At 46.8% G+C, this 13352-nt stretch overlaps 1 protein-coding gene across 1 annotated transcript; it reads left to right on the forward strand.

The window, feature by feature from the left end:
• Nucleotides 1-9781: 9781 nt before the first annotated feature.
• LOC123060430 (uncharacterized) lies at nt 9782-12301 on the forward strand. Its single transcript, XM_044483153.1, has 2 exons — nt 9782-11552; nt 11906-12301. Exons 1-2 carry the CDS (start codon nt 10076-10078, stop codon nt 11947-11949), a joined length of 1521 nt encoding a protein of 506 aa, XP_044339088.1. The 5' UTR covers nt 9782-10075; the 3' UTR covers nt 11950-12301.
• The last annotated feature ends 1051 nt before the right edge of the window (nt 12302-13352 follow it).

The following is a 13352-nucleotide window of genomic DNA, read 5'->3' on the forward strand; positions in this document are numbered from 1 at the left end:
CAATGGATGAATTTACTTATCACCGGAAATGGAAGGGACATTGGTGGTGCAAGCTGGGAACAAAATGCAAATGCTGGGAATGATTCTAGTAACTGGGGAGAGGCTCGACAATAGAGAGTTATTCCACTATTGGAATGGTTATAGCATAACCGAGGAAATCTGGGGCAATCCCAGCTAGTGCCGATGATAACACGTAGCGCTTGTGCGTGCTCTCAAGAACTTGAGCAATTCCACAATCATCAAGGTTTTACCAATATCCGTGTCAAGGATCCTGGCAACACAACTTGCTACCATGATGAAGGATGATGGATGATGCAGACGCAAAGGAAGATAACACCTTCTCAGATTTCACCCTTGGCGAGGCCAAAGAAATAAAATCTGGATGATCGACCGAGAGACATTTAGCACTCCGCTTCTAATGTTCTCCTTGACGTGCTGGTGTAACCCATTCATAGAGATGGTTTGCTAACTAGAACATCAAGTAAAGGTCGGACTTCAGGAGCAATAGAATCCATAAGGAACAGTTACGGAGGTAAATCCTACGAAATCCTTATGGGGAGGTGGCCAATTTCCTCAATCAAGATATTATAATAACAGGTCTTCCGGATGGGTGTGTTGGCCACGACATCCACTTTACCGGTTTCGAGGGACCGATATTATAGTTCTTGGGAAATGTTCCAAACCATCATATCTGCCTGAGATTCAGATCTGGTTGGTGTCAGGATATTCCAGACTCATCGAGTCTAGGAAGAAAAAGAAAGTTTGCAACACAAATCGACGAGATGACGTTGCGGGATTCTCGGGAGATGAACTACGATAGCAAGCTCCAAAACATGAGCTGGTTCTGCTACAAACATGTGAACACGCTGTCCCAGACAAGCATGACCACAAAGTAGTCTTATAATAAAACACTACCGAGTTCTGGTTGGGAACCATCACCGTGGATAACGAAGTCCTTGCATAAGTCATATGATTAGCTCTTATGAAGGAACTTCTTCTCCTTGAACAAATCAATCAGTGGCTTGGTGTGCTCGGGACACATATGGAATGAAGGTTGCAAGTCTCCAGACCACAGAATACTTCGCACGTGTGCATGACTGATTTGGGATGATTCCAAGGAAACAAAACTAGCTTTCTCAAATTCACGGCGGCAACTTTCACCAGATGCACATGAATTAAAGGAAGTCACTACCTTCATCCAAACATATGCTTCATGAGCTAGCATGAACAAATGCTTTCAAAAATTTCCAACACTAGCTTAATGTTCAACAAAATTATGGAGGAGATAAGGATGTTGTCAATGGGCTCAACAACAATTCATCTAGGTTTCCTTTTAAAAGGATTTCCATAGTTAAGTGAACACGGTGATAGCATTGGTCAGACCAAAGATATAATGGTGTATGCTCGAGGAATCAACCACGAGTAAGACAACATTACGAATATCGTTGGTTCTGATTTGATTTGACGATAGCCCACACTCAAATCAAAGGATTGATAAGACAATAGATCCAGCAACTGATCACAGGGACCAATCGCTGAAGATATCATCTTTCTTCAACACACACTACACAAGAATATCCCTTTGGAACGAACTAAGTCAGACAAGCTTTTATCTTCCAACTCTCCAAGTTGTTGTCTAGCTTAACCAACTAGCTCAGGGATATCTAACACAGATTCTTGGAGAAAGGTGGTTCACAAGAAACCAACTTGATCACGAGCTCAACATAGCGGTCAGGTGACAACCTGGTAATACTTCTGAGAAGATATTCAGAAAATCACGAACCACCGGTTTGTTACTAAGCTCGAGAACAATCTTGCTTTTCAGGGCAGGACGATATGATCAATAGAGTAAGGATTTGAAATAATCCTAACTCATCGATCGAGGAGTGAACCAGGAGAGTGGACTAGGTAGCACGATCAATCTTAGAAGGATGATTCAAAAACCAACATACTAGGAATAAGATTTTTGTCCATTAACTACCAAGCAATGGGGTTGCTAGGAGTATTGAGTTCACACATCATGATTCACTTGTCGGTATTCCGGTTGCATCAACACGAAGACCGAGGAATGACTAATGATGGCAAGAAGTATCACTGTACCAAGAGTTCATAGGATGGTGTGCAATTCCTATAACAATCTCGATATAAAATAAGGTAATACTCCAAGGTAGAACAGAACAAAAGCTGGATTAGCAATTTGATCTGCGGAGCACAACTTCTTTGACCCAATCCTGGATATGGAAGAGGTACTGGAGTTTGTTTCTCCTAGTCATTCCGCGATAGAATGGCTTAACGGACCTCAAGAGTAATAGGCATTGACGAACGAATGCACGCATACTCTTGACTATCAATTGATAGACGAGGGTCAGTAGACAACTAAAGAGGGACAACTCAAAGGAACATATAACTTTCTGAGCTGTGGATGCATAGATTAGTATGTCGATCCAAGTTCAACATATTTCTTCCGGATAACCCATGCAGAAAAGTAGAACTGGCAAAGCCATAACATATAATGGAGAACTCATCAAGAGCACTCTGGCTGTGATCGTTCAGTTCAACGAGGAACTTCTGACATAAGTAGTTCATGGTATTTGGAAGAAGAAGATACCACGGACTTCAAGGACTATCGCAAAGGTTACTAATATCCTAAAGGCACTAGCAATTACTATCAACATGAAGTAGGTAGAGTGAATCTCGGGTTCAAGAACCCAGGAACAGAATACCTATTACTAAGTAGCATCACGAAATGCTTTCGAGAATAAGGGCCAGAATCTCACACTGGGAACACAAATCATGGCTAAATTACTAGATGATCCCCTAAGACACCTAGGGTCATAATAATATCTCCAACATATATGTCAAGGTAACGGAGTACCTCAACTCACTGATTAGTGTGGTTAATCCGGCCCATGGGAACATTGAAACGGGAAGAAAGGATTTGCAAATGCATCAGACTACTTAGAAACCTGGGATGACTCGGACAGCATAACGGCTGTAAATGCTCAGAAAAGATTTGAGACATTCACAATAATGGTGGCATAACCACTCAGAAGCACAATATCAAGGTCTCGAGATCAACAATTAACATACGAAAGTAGTAGGAACTGAAACGAGGCTTAAGTCCAACAATCTATAAGTCTACGGATTAGTAACACGTGATCCTGATGGAAAGAAGAGATAGCCTAGTTCTTAATCCCCGTAGAAGAGAAGATGATGACTCAGATCAGAAGGGCATGAGGTATAAGGAGTAAAAAGAGCCTTACGTTCCATCCCACAATCAATTCCCTTATATAACTAAAGAATTTCTAGACTCAACTTCGACCAGTTTGGCTTGGTAATCCTACAGGCAGTCAAGCTCTGATACCAACGCTGTCAGGACCCCGACTCGATGTCACATCGATCTAGCCGGTAACACCTCATATCACTTTGCGGCCTCACGCACGGTATCCCCACGGGTGTCGCCTTACCTTTGCCCGGGACCGTTTGCGCCTTTTGGCTCACGTATATGATAGTGTCGCTAGCATCCATATGATAAGGAGCCCGGGCTGACATGGCTAGTCGTAAACCCAAAGTGGCACAGACTTACAGGGACAGGCATCCATGACCCAGCTTCGAACGTGTCGGTCATCAGCAAGTGGGTCCGGGCTGTAGCACTGGGCTAGCAGGACTCCGGTAAACCGGGCTGTAGCGGGCTAACAGGACTCCGGTACTCAAAGCGTGACATTTCCCCGAAGGGACAGACACAGGAACGAAGAAGGACACATGCCGGCCAGCCTAAGTGTTCCAGAGCAGTAGCAAGCTACCATGGCTCAGCGGTAACACTAGGAGACATTTCCCGGTAAGAGAGGCTACTAAAGATAAACAACTAGATGGTCAGATCCCACACATACCAAGCATTTCAATAACATACACACAATATGCTCGATATGTGCAATACAACATGGCATCACAAAATGACTCTACGACTCAAGTAGTTTATTCAATAGGCTCCGAGGAGCGAGATATTACAAACATGGGTCTCATGACCCAACACTCAGAGCATACAAGTCAAAGCACAAGCGGAAGCTATCATGTCTGAGTACAGACATCTATAAATGAAAAAGGCTGAGAAGCCTGACTATCTATCAGATCCTGCCGAGGGCACAAGATCGTAGCTGAGGTAACAAGCTAAACGTCGAAGTCCACGCGGAACTACTAGTGAGACTGAAGTCTCTCTGCAAAACATAAAATAGGCAAACGTGAGTACAAATGTACCCAGCAAGACTTACATCAGAACTATCTACATATGCATCATTATCAACAAAGGGGATGGTGGGGTTTAACTGCAGCAAGCCAGCTTTGACTCGGTGGCTATCCTAAACTACGACTGCAAGTAACTCTTTTGAGGTGGCGCACACGAGTCCACATATTCACCATATCAATACACCACTATGGATCCGCTCCCGTCTCCCTACGAGAACGCCATCCATAGCACTCACGCTTATCTTGCGTATTTTAGGGTATCCACTTTCACTTGTCTATGAACTGATATAAGCAACCCAGAAGTCCTTTTCCGCGGACACGGCTATTCGAATAGATGATGATAACCCTGCAGGGGTGTACTTCTTCATACATGTTTCCACCACTTAGCGTCTGCACACGACATGTGCTCGGCAGACTTCAAGCGAAAGCCGACGTGGGTGTAGACCACGACCTACCTAAACACTCAAGTCTCTAGTCCAGGTTTATCGCCTATTCGGGTTCCATCCATGAGGAGATCCGGCCGGAGTTTCGCTCACAGCCCCAAACGATGTGAACAGGGTTCCCGAGACACCAAACGGGCGCCCGGTTACACCGTGCCACGTGCCTACCGCATCACAGCCCACCCCTACGGTCAGCGCTGTCCACGGCCTCCAGCATACTACAAACACCAGAAACTACTTGCAACTCCTGGACAGAGGACAAGGGTGATAAGAAGCCGAGAGGGTCCATTGGTTTCGGGCCCAATGTATGGTAGTAGCTGAATCATGGATCACAAACACAGAACTCAGTTCCTGAGGACGGCTGCAATGAGACAACCCACCATGTACTCCTACATGGCCTCTCACCGCTACCTTTACCAAATCGTGTTCACACACTTAGCTCACACACAGTAGGACATGTTCACACACCTCTGATTCATCCCCGATGAATCAGACCTGACTCAACTCTAAGCAGTAGCAGGCATGACAAACAAGCATGAATGAGTAGGCACAACAGGGCTCAAACAACTCCTACTCATGCTAGTGGGTTTCATCTATTTACTGTGGCAATGACAGGTCATGCAGAGGATAAAGGGGTTCAGCTACCGCAGCAAGTAACAGATGAATCGGTGTTGTCCTAATGCAGTAAAAGAGAGCAGGAGCGAGAGAGTAGGATTGTATCGGAATGAACAAGGGGGTTTTGCTTGCCTGGCACTTCTGAAGATAACATTGAGTCTTCATCAGTGTCAACGATCACATCATCGGTATCACGTCTATCGAGAGGGGACAAATACCGGCAACACAGAAAGGAACACAATCAATGCAATGCACAATATGATGCATGATCATGACATGGCAAAATGAATGTGTTTTGGGCTAATGCAACTAGCACCAGATTAAATGAAGTTGGTTTGAATACAAGATTCAAATTCAAACTCCATATGTGATTATTTAAATGCCCTTTAATTGATTTGCCCTAAACAGTAGTGATAAGTTGTTCTAACATGCATGAAAATGGTACAGATGGATTCCTTGAATTTTTCTGATAATTTTTCATATATAAATTATTTAATTTGGAGTTACGGTTAATTTTCTATGATTTATTGAAGTTTTAGGCATTTTCTGGAATTTCAGAATTAAATTAAATCCAGAGAATGAGTTATGACATCAGCACTGCGTCATGCTTGCATCAGCAAGTCAACAGGGCTGCCCCGGGTCAAACCTGACGTGTGGGACCCACACGTCAGTGACAGGGGTTAACAGGGGTTTATTTAGTTTAATTAAAGGTTAGGGGGGGGGTCGGGCCCACTGTCAGTGTCCGCAGGGGGGGTTGTTTAATTAAATTAAACTAACTAATTAACAGGGGGCTGGCCCCACCTGTCATCGACCCAGGGGGGTCAAACCTCGGTCAAATGACCCAAACAGGCCGGCGGCTCAACGCCGGCGGCAACAGGCACGGCGGAGGGCTTCGGGATCGCTCCTCCGGCGTCCAAATGGACGGAGGAGAGCGGCTACGGGGAGCTGGAGCTCACCCGCACCCGTTTCAGCAAGCAGCAGCAGCTAGGGCGGCCGGGGACGATGGCCCCGAGCTCGGCAGCGGCGGCCGGAGCTCGGGCGTGCTCGGGTTCGGCGTTACACGGCACGGCGAGGTCAGCTGATGGGCTCTACGGGATGCTGGGGTCACCAGGAACACCCGGAGACAACGAGCGCAGGCGGAGGAGCTCGGGAGCACGGAGCTCACCGGCCATGGCGGACGGCAGCTTCGGGTGCTCGTGGGGCGGCGGCTACAGGGTGCACGCGAGGGAGAGAGATGAGGGGAAACGAAGGCAAGCTCACAGGGGTTGCGACGGTGGCCTCGGGGAGCTCGGGGAGGCACCGGAGCCGACGAATTTGACGAAGATGGCCGGCGGGTCCGAGGTAGAAGACGACGGCGATGGCGGTGATGCAGGGGCTCCCGCGGTGTGCTTCTCGGCGAGGAGGAAGAGGGGGTCGGGGCGGATCTCCTGGGTACTTCGGGTGGCAGTGGGGAGCACGGTGGCTACGGCGAACGGCGTCGGCGACGACGAGCTCCGCTCGGGCGCGTGCAGGGAGAGAGCAGAGGAGGGAACGGGGTCCAGGGGAAGAGAGGGGAGGTGCAGGGGCGAGGGGGAGTGCGTGGCGCCCTCGGGTGCCTCCAGCGGCGAGCGGGTAAGCAGGAGGTGGCCGGAGCGTGCGCGCGCGCGTCGGGCACACGCCCTCCTGCCTACTGGCAGGAGGTTGAAGACGGTGGCGACCGCGGTGGGCTGGGCCGCACAGTGCTGGACCAGCACAGGAGCTGGGCCGGCTCTGGTGGGCTGCACAGGTAAGCTTTGCTCCTTTTATTTTTTTCTGTTCTGTTTCCCTTTTTATTTTATTTTGCCACTGTTTTCAAATTCAAAATAATTTCAAACAGTGCCAAAACATTCTGAAATATTTTATGTTACCTCTCTGGACTATTCCAAAAGTACATAAAATATTTCAAAACATTTGAAAATATATTCATTATATATTATGAATATATCCCCAAATTCAAATAGATTATTGATTTAAATTCAGAGACCAAATAATTCCTTAAAAATATTCCAGAATTTTGGTTTGATGTATAACCCTTGCCAAAATTCACAAAACTATTTTTAGGGCATTTTGGATTCACAGAATGCAATTTAAGGGTTGCTTGCCCTTCTTTTAATTAGATTTTGAGGTTTCCAAAATTCCTCAGTTCAGGTTTCAGAATTTAAATATGATGCACACATGAGCTAGCCTAGAGCAATGCCAGAAGCTAGGGATGTGACATCCACGCCAAGGAAAGTCCCTTTCGGACACGGGACGAAGTCTTCAATCTTGTATCTTCATAGTCCAGGAGTCCGGCCGAAGGTATAGTCCGGCTATCCGAACACCCCCTAATCCAGGACTCCCTCAGGGGGCCCACGAGGCAGGGGGAGCGCCCTAGGGGGGGCGCCCTCCACCCTCGTGGCTGCCTCCTTTCTTTCTTGACGGGAGGTCCAAGTCTCCTGGATCATATCTGGTGAGAAAATCACGTTCCCGAAGGTTTTATTCCGTTTGGACTCCGTTTGATATTCTGTTTCTTCAAAACACTAAAATAGGCAAAAAACAGCAATTCTGGACTGGGCCTCCGGTTAATAGGTTAGTCCCAAAAGTAATATAAAAGTGGAAAATAAAGCCCAATATGGTCCAAAACAGTAGATAATATAGCATGGAGCAATAAAAAATTATAGATACGTTGGAGACGTATCACGCCGCACGAACCTGCACACCGCACGAACCAGCACGCTGCACGACCAACACACACTTCGACCTATGCCCCCCTTCAAGATGTTTATGAAAATTAAACGAGCCGAAGGCGAGCAGGAGGTTCCCTTGCGCTGGAGGCGCCGTGTCACACCACGACGGACAATGCGCCGCACGAACCAGCATGCCGCACGAACCAGCACGCTGCACAACCAACACACACGTCGACATATGCCCCCCTTCAAGATGTTTATGAAAATTAAACGAGATGAAAGCGAGCAGGAGGTTCCCTCGTGCCAGAGGCGCCGTGTCACACCACGACGGACAATGCGCCGCACGAATCAGCACGCTGCACGACCAGCACACACTTCGACCTATGCCCCCCCTTCAAGATGTTTATGAAAATTAAACGAGCTAAAGGCAAGCAGGAGGTTCCCTCGCGCCGGAGGCGCTGTTCTTCAATTTAGTAAAGTTATACACCCGTGCCTCTACTAGTGTACACCTGTGCCTATACAGAATTCACACGATTGAACGATTCTGAAGACTGCCGTTTTACATTAAAAAGTTGTTGTTTTTTCCTTACTTGAAATTTCACATTTGATAGTGTTGGTAGTCCCCGCCCGTAACTACCCCATAAATCTCCATTCCCCGGAAATATAATGGGAACAAAAAGGGAAACGAGAAAGGGAAACATGGAACCAAGTGCGCGAACTGGTATTTTCTTTGTGTGATTGCGCGGAAAGGGAAAACAAAAAATTCTAGTAGTTCGAGGGTCAAACTGCAAAACGCATGAAACCACAAACCAGAAAGGGAAAATCGGGAACCAACCGCGTCAGGTGGTTTTCCCTTGTGGGAGCGCTCCGCGCGCAACACTTGTCACGCGCGGAGTGCTCCGGAACCGCTCGTTACGAGCCGGGAACAGCCGTAAGCAGGACAGCCGGGAACACAAATCTTGATGTTCTTTTTTATCAAACGGTTTAAGAGTTAGATGTAGATAACTATTTCACATCTAGACATGAAAAAGCAAACCTGGAAAAAAAATCATGTTTTTTGATGCAATCTTTTTTAGATTTTTTGTCCAAAACCTAAGAAAAACTGAGGAAAACCAAAAATCCGAAAAAAAAGTCATGTAAAAGCCGTAAGCATGTAAAAAAAAGAAGGGAGCACGGAGCGCGACACGTGACGGCGACTGAGAGCCGCCAAGTGACACGCTCCCAGCCATCAAAAGTGACCCTTGCGTGGCTCCCGAAAGAGTACTCCTGATTAGTTGCTCTTGCCATGGATGTTTTCTTTTGAACCGGAACCACTCGATTCTGCTTTTTTTTGCCAATGTTGGTAGCTTTGTTTTTACTTTCTTTGTGAAAGAATAATCTTGTATTAGTCAGAAATCAAGAACTGCAATCATGTGTGACAATGAATGTCTAAGGATGCCTTATATGTTGAACACGATTATTGTTTAATCAGTAGAATATGTATGCCCTGGTTGCGACACACGAGCAATTAGTTAGTTATAGTATTACCTCCGTCCCAAAAACACTCATCGCAGATTTATCTAGATATAAATGTATCTAACACTAACACTAAAACATCAGTATCTAAACAAATTTTAAAAAAAATTGGTATTGAAGGAGTATATTATATAAATATGAATACACATGGGTATGCAAAGATAAGGAAAAATAACGAGTTTCCAAAAAAAAACATAATAAAGAGGGAAGGAGCAGTGGAGCGCTAGCAAACCTTTTATAAAAGGGCCGGCCCATATGTGGCCAGGTTTGGGCGCTAGGGTTTGCAGCGGACGGGCGGCCACCGTGTGTTGTTTGTTGGAGAGGCATCAGTAGATGTTCCCTCCGCCGCCGCCGAGCCAGTCCATTCCCCTTCTTCCTTCTCCCCACTCCCCACTCCCACTCCATCTTCTTCCGCCATCTTCTTGCCGGAGGGCACTCCGTCTCCCTCTCGTGTTTGTCCATGAATCCGGTTCCGACTACAATCTGATTGTGATTCTTAGACCTCACCCCTCCTCTCAATAAGTACCACCACCAGTCCTAGATAGGAGTACGCCTGTGTGAGATCGCACAAGACCCACCATGCCGCACGAAGGCTATTACGAAGCCTCTTTGCGTCCGCCGGCCTTGGATGATGCGCCGGCGGCGAAGGACTGGGGGGAAGTCCTCCTCGACCGCGTCGCTTACATGGTCGACAAGAAAAACCATACTTCCGTCAACCTTCAATTCAAGAGGGATCTGGACGGCAAGGAGGTGGATCTGTGGGTCACTCTGTGCTTCGCCCGGCCGCCTCGTCTCTCCTATTTCTGCTGCCACGCCTCCTGCCCCAACGACAAAGAAGAAGACACCCGCTTGTTCTTCCGCGAGCCTTTCGTGTTCGCCACGGAGGGTAACCTCGCCGTCATCACCCTCTGCCACGGGCGCAGCCGCCCCTCCGCCTTCGGGTCCAAGAAGAACAACTACGAATACTTGGTGTACCAGGCACCATCCTCACCGGCGGGGAAGCCGGAGCTCATCTGGGTCCCGCACATCCCCGCCAGCATGTTGCCAAGCACGGGAGTCGACTGCATCCCTTCCAGCTCGATTGGTGTCGTGCGTTACAACAGCAACATTTTCACCCATGCTCACCCCCACAAAATCCCCCTCGCGCCCCCTGCCCCCATCCTCAGCCCTGCCGTTGCACTTGCCCGCCCCAAAAGTTTCCCTTCCACGCCCCCAACCTCCGTCCTCAGCCCCTCCGTCGCCGCCCTCCCCAAGGAGGATGAGGACTTCGATGCCCACAGAATCGTAGCGCTTGCCTACGACTATTTCCACGACTCTGGCAATAGCCCACATGGCCCATACTACCTGTGCATCTACGACTCCAAAACCCAGGTTTGGACCCGCAAGCCAGCTGCTATTCCACAGCCGCTGCTGCCATTCGACTATATCTGCGACATCGACATGGTCATCACCATCGGTGGCTCCAGCCGTGGCATCATGGGCTGGGTCGACCTCTGGAATGGCATACTATTCTCTGACGTGCTTGCAGACCACACACCCTACAGCCCGCTTCGCTATGTCTCCCTTCCGAAGCCAAGGCAGCCGCAAAATTGCCTCCCTATTCCCCTGGACATTGGATGCCGCTTTCGGGACATTGTCTTTGTCAAAGACTCTGGCATCATCAGGTTCGTTGACCTGCAGATCCACACCGACCCCAACATCCCTTACTCAGAAACCCCTAGTGGCTGGACGGTGGTCACATGGATCCTGGAGGGGCTCAATGAGGGTTTGGAAACCCGGGGTGGTTTGAGCTTCCGGCAGGAGCACGAACTCCGTTCTAGTGATATCTCCAACTACAACTTGCCCCAGTCTCTATTTGTTACCAACCCCATTCTCAGCGCCCATGAAGATGGCTTCTTGTACCTCAGGACCAATGTCAGTAGCAGAACCAGCAGCAACTCGAGAGTGATCACTGTTGACATCAAGCATGGGAAGCTGCTGGATGTGCAGGACTTCGATATGCAGAGACCCAACACCTACATGCGCACCGCCATCTCCAGCCATCTCATGCCCCCAGGTACCTTACCATCGCCTCCCTGTTAATGATAAATATGCGTCAATATGCCTTGCTCAAATTCATTCAAGATGTAGACCATGACATGAATTGTAGTTGTATCATCTCAGTTCCATCTGGTGGTTAATTAAATACAGGTTCATATATGACTTCAAAACCGACGCTTTAACTTGGTGACTACAAGATTTCCTATTAACAAAGTTCCTTTTCTTAACATGGATGTTCCTAGTACATTCTAGAACTAGGATTTGTTGTCGTATAGTCTTATTGTGTTGCCAGGCTTTGTTAGTTGTGGTTTTAAAGGAGAAGGACAAGGGTTTCTTTTTCACACCAAAAATCTGTTCTTTTTTGTGCAGTTTCAAAGGAGAATTTGAAACGACGAGCGACAGTGCCTCAGTGATCCTCTCGCAAGAAGCCACAGCATCAGCTTGCCATCACTACTAACCCAGCGGAAGAAGGAGAGGATGATGAGGGGAATGCGATGGACACACAGTAGGTGGTTTGTTGAGGTATGAGTGTGCCCACCAGCGTTATGGTTTCTTGGCTGTCAACATGTATATGCGCGCCTGTTTTCTTGCTTGGTTAACTAGTCAGGATCAGAATTTTATTTATTATTTAGGTTATATAAGACTTGGTAAGCCTGTATGATGGGAGGTTGAGGCTAGGAGACGATTATTAATATTTAGAGCTTCCTCTATTTTGCTAGTATCATGTTCTGGTGCAACCTGATGTCCATGGTTTGTAATCCCCTACTTCTGTTGTTGACTTGGTATTAGTATTATATACTTGTCATCAAAATGGATAAAATGGGATGTATCAGAGATACATCCCATTTTATCCATTTTGATGACAAGTATTTTCGGACGGAGGGAGTATAAGGTTATGAATGGGACAATGTTAGGTGCGTTTTGACCTTATTAAGTCCACGGTGTGTGTGTTCTCGATACAACACCGTGATGAGGTACTCTGTCCACGGTGTTATGTGAGATGCTTTTTGTCAACACAAAGATGGCTTGCTGGGAATTTATCCTGTTATTCACGTATCCTGTGCTGCTGGGAATTTATCCTGTGTAGTAGAATGTATCATACAGGTCACTTGGTACAGTGACACTGACACTGACACTGACACAGCAAGAGTCTTACCTTCTTCCGTTCCATGTATTGAACTGTGGATCAAGTTTTGGATTGGCAAATTCATATCTCCTTGTTTGGTTAATTGGTGGTTGGGAAATAGAGCCTATGTATCTCGTAGTTTTATCAAGGGTCTTCTTTGTAATAAAAAGTTAAAAAATATATTTCTTATTCCCTCGTCCTAAACCAAATTTGAACGAAAATCCCGACACTTATTTTCAGACGAAGGGAGTATTATATTGTAAGAAAAATCGCAACTATGATGGCCAACCCAGGACTTTCGGATCTATGACCCTGTCGTTGTTATCAGCAACGAAAAGGACAAAATCATAATAATAGAAGTATGTTGACAAAATCGTAATAATATAAGTATGTGAACATCCACTCTCCACCAGGGCCGGCCCTGTGTTTTGGGAGGCCCAAGGCGAACTTGGCGACATGGGCCCCTATGTAACTTTCAACCTTTAAAATTTGACTATAATAATTCAACTGACTCCATCGATAACAATAATAACTAAATTCAAACTGACTCCATAGACAACAATAATACTAAAAGGATAGCAAAATGAAACTAACAGATCAAAGCGACTGGTCAATGAAAGAATTGCATTGTCAACGATGTAAAGTACTTATTCAAAGAACCAATCAGTGGTTGAAGTTTCAAATCACTTT

Source organism: Triticum aestivum, chromosome 3A, assembly GCF_018294505.1.
Source record: "Triticum aestivum cultivar Chinese Spring chromosome 3A, IWGSC CS RefSeq v2.1, whole genome shotgun sequence".
NCBI classification, from domain to species: Eukaryota; Viridiplantae; Streptophyta; class Magnoliopsida; order Poales; family Poaceae; genus Triticum; species Triticum aestivum.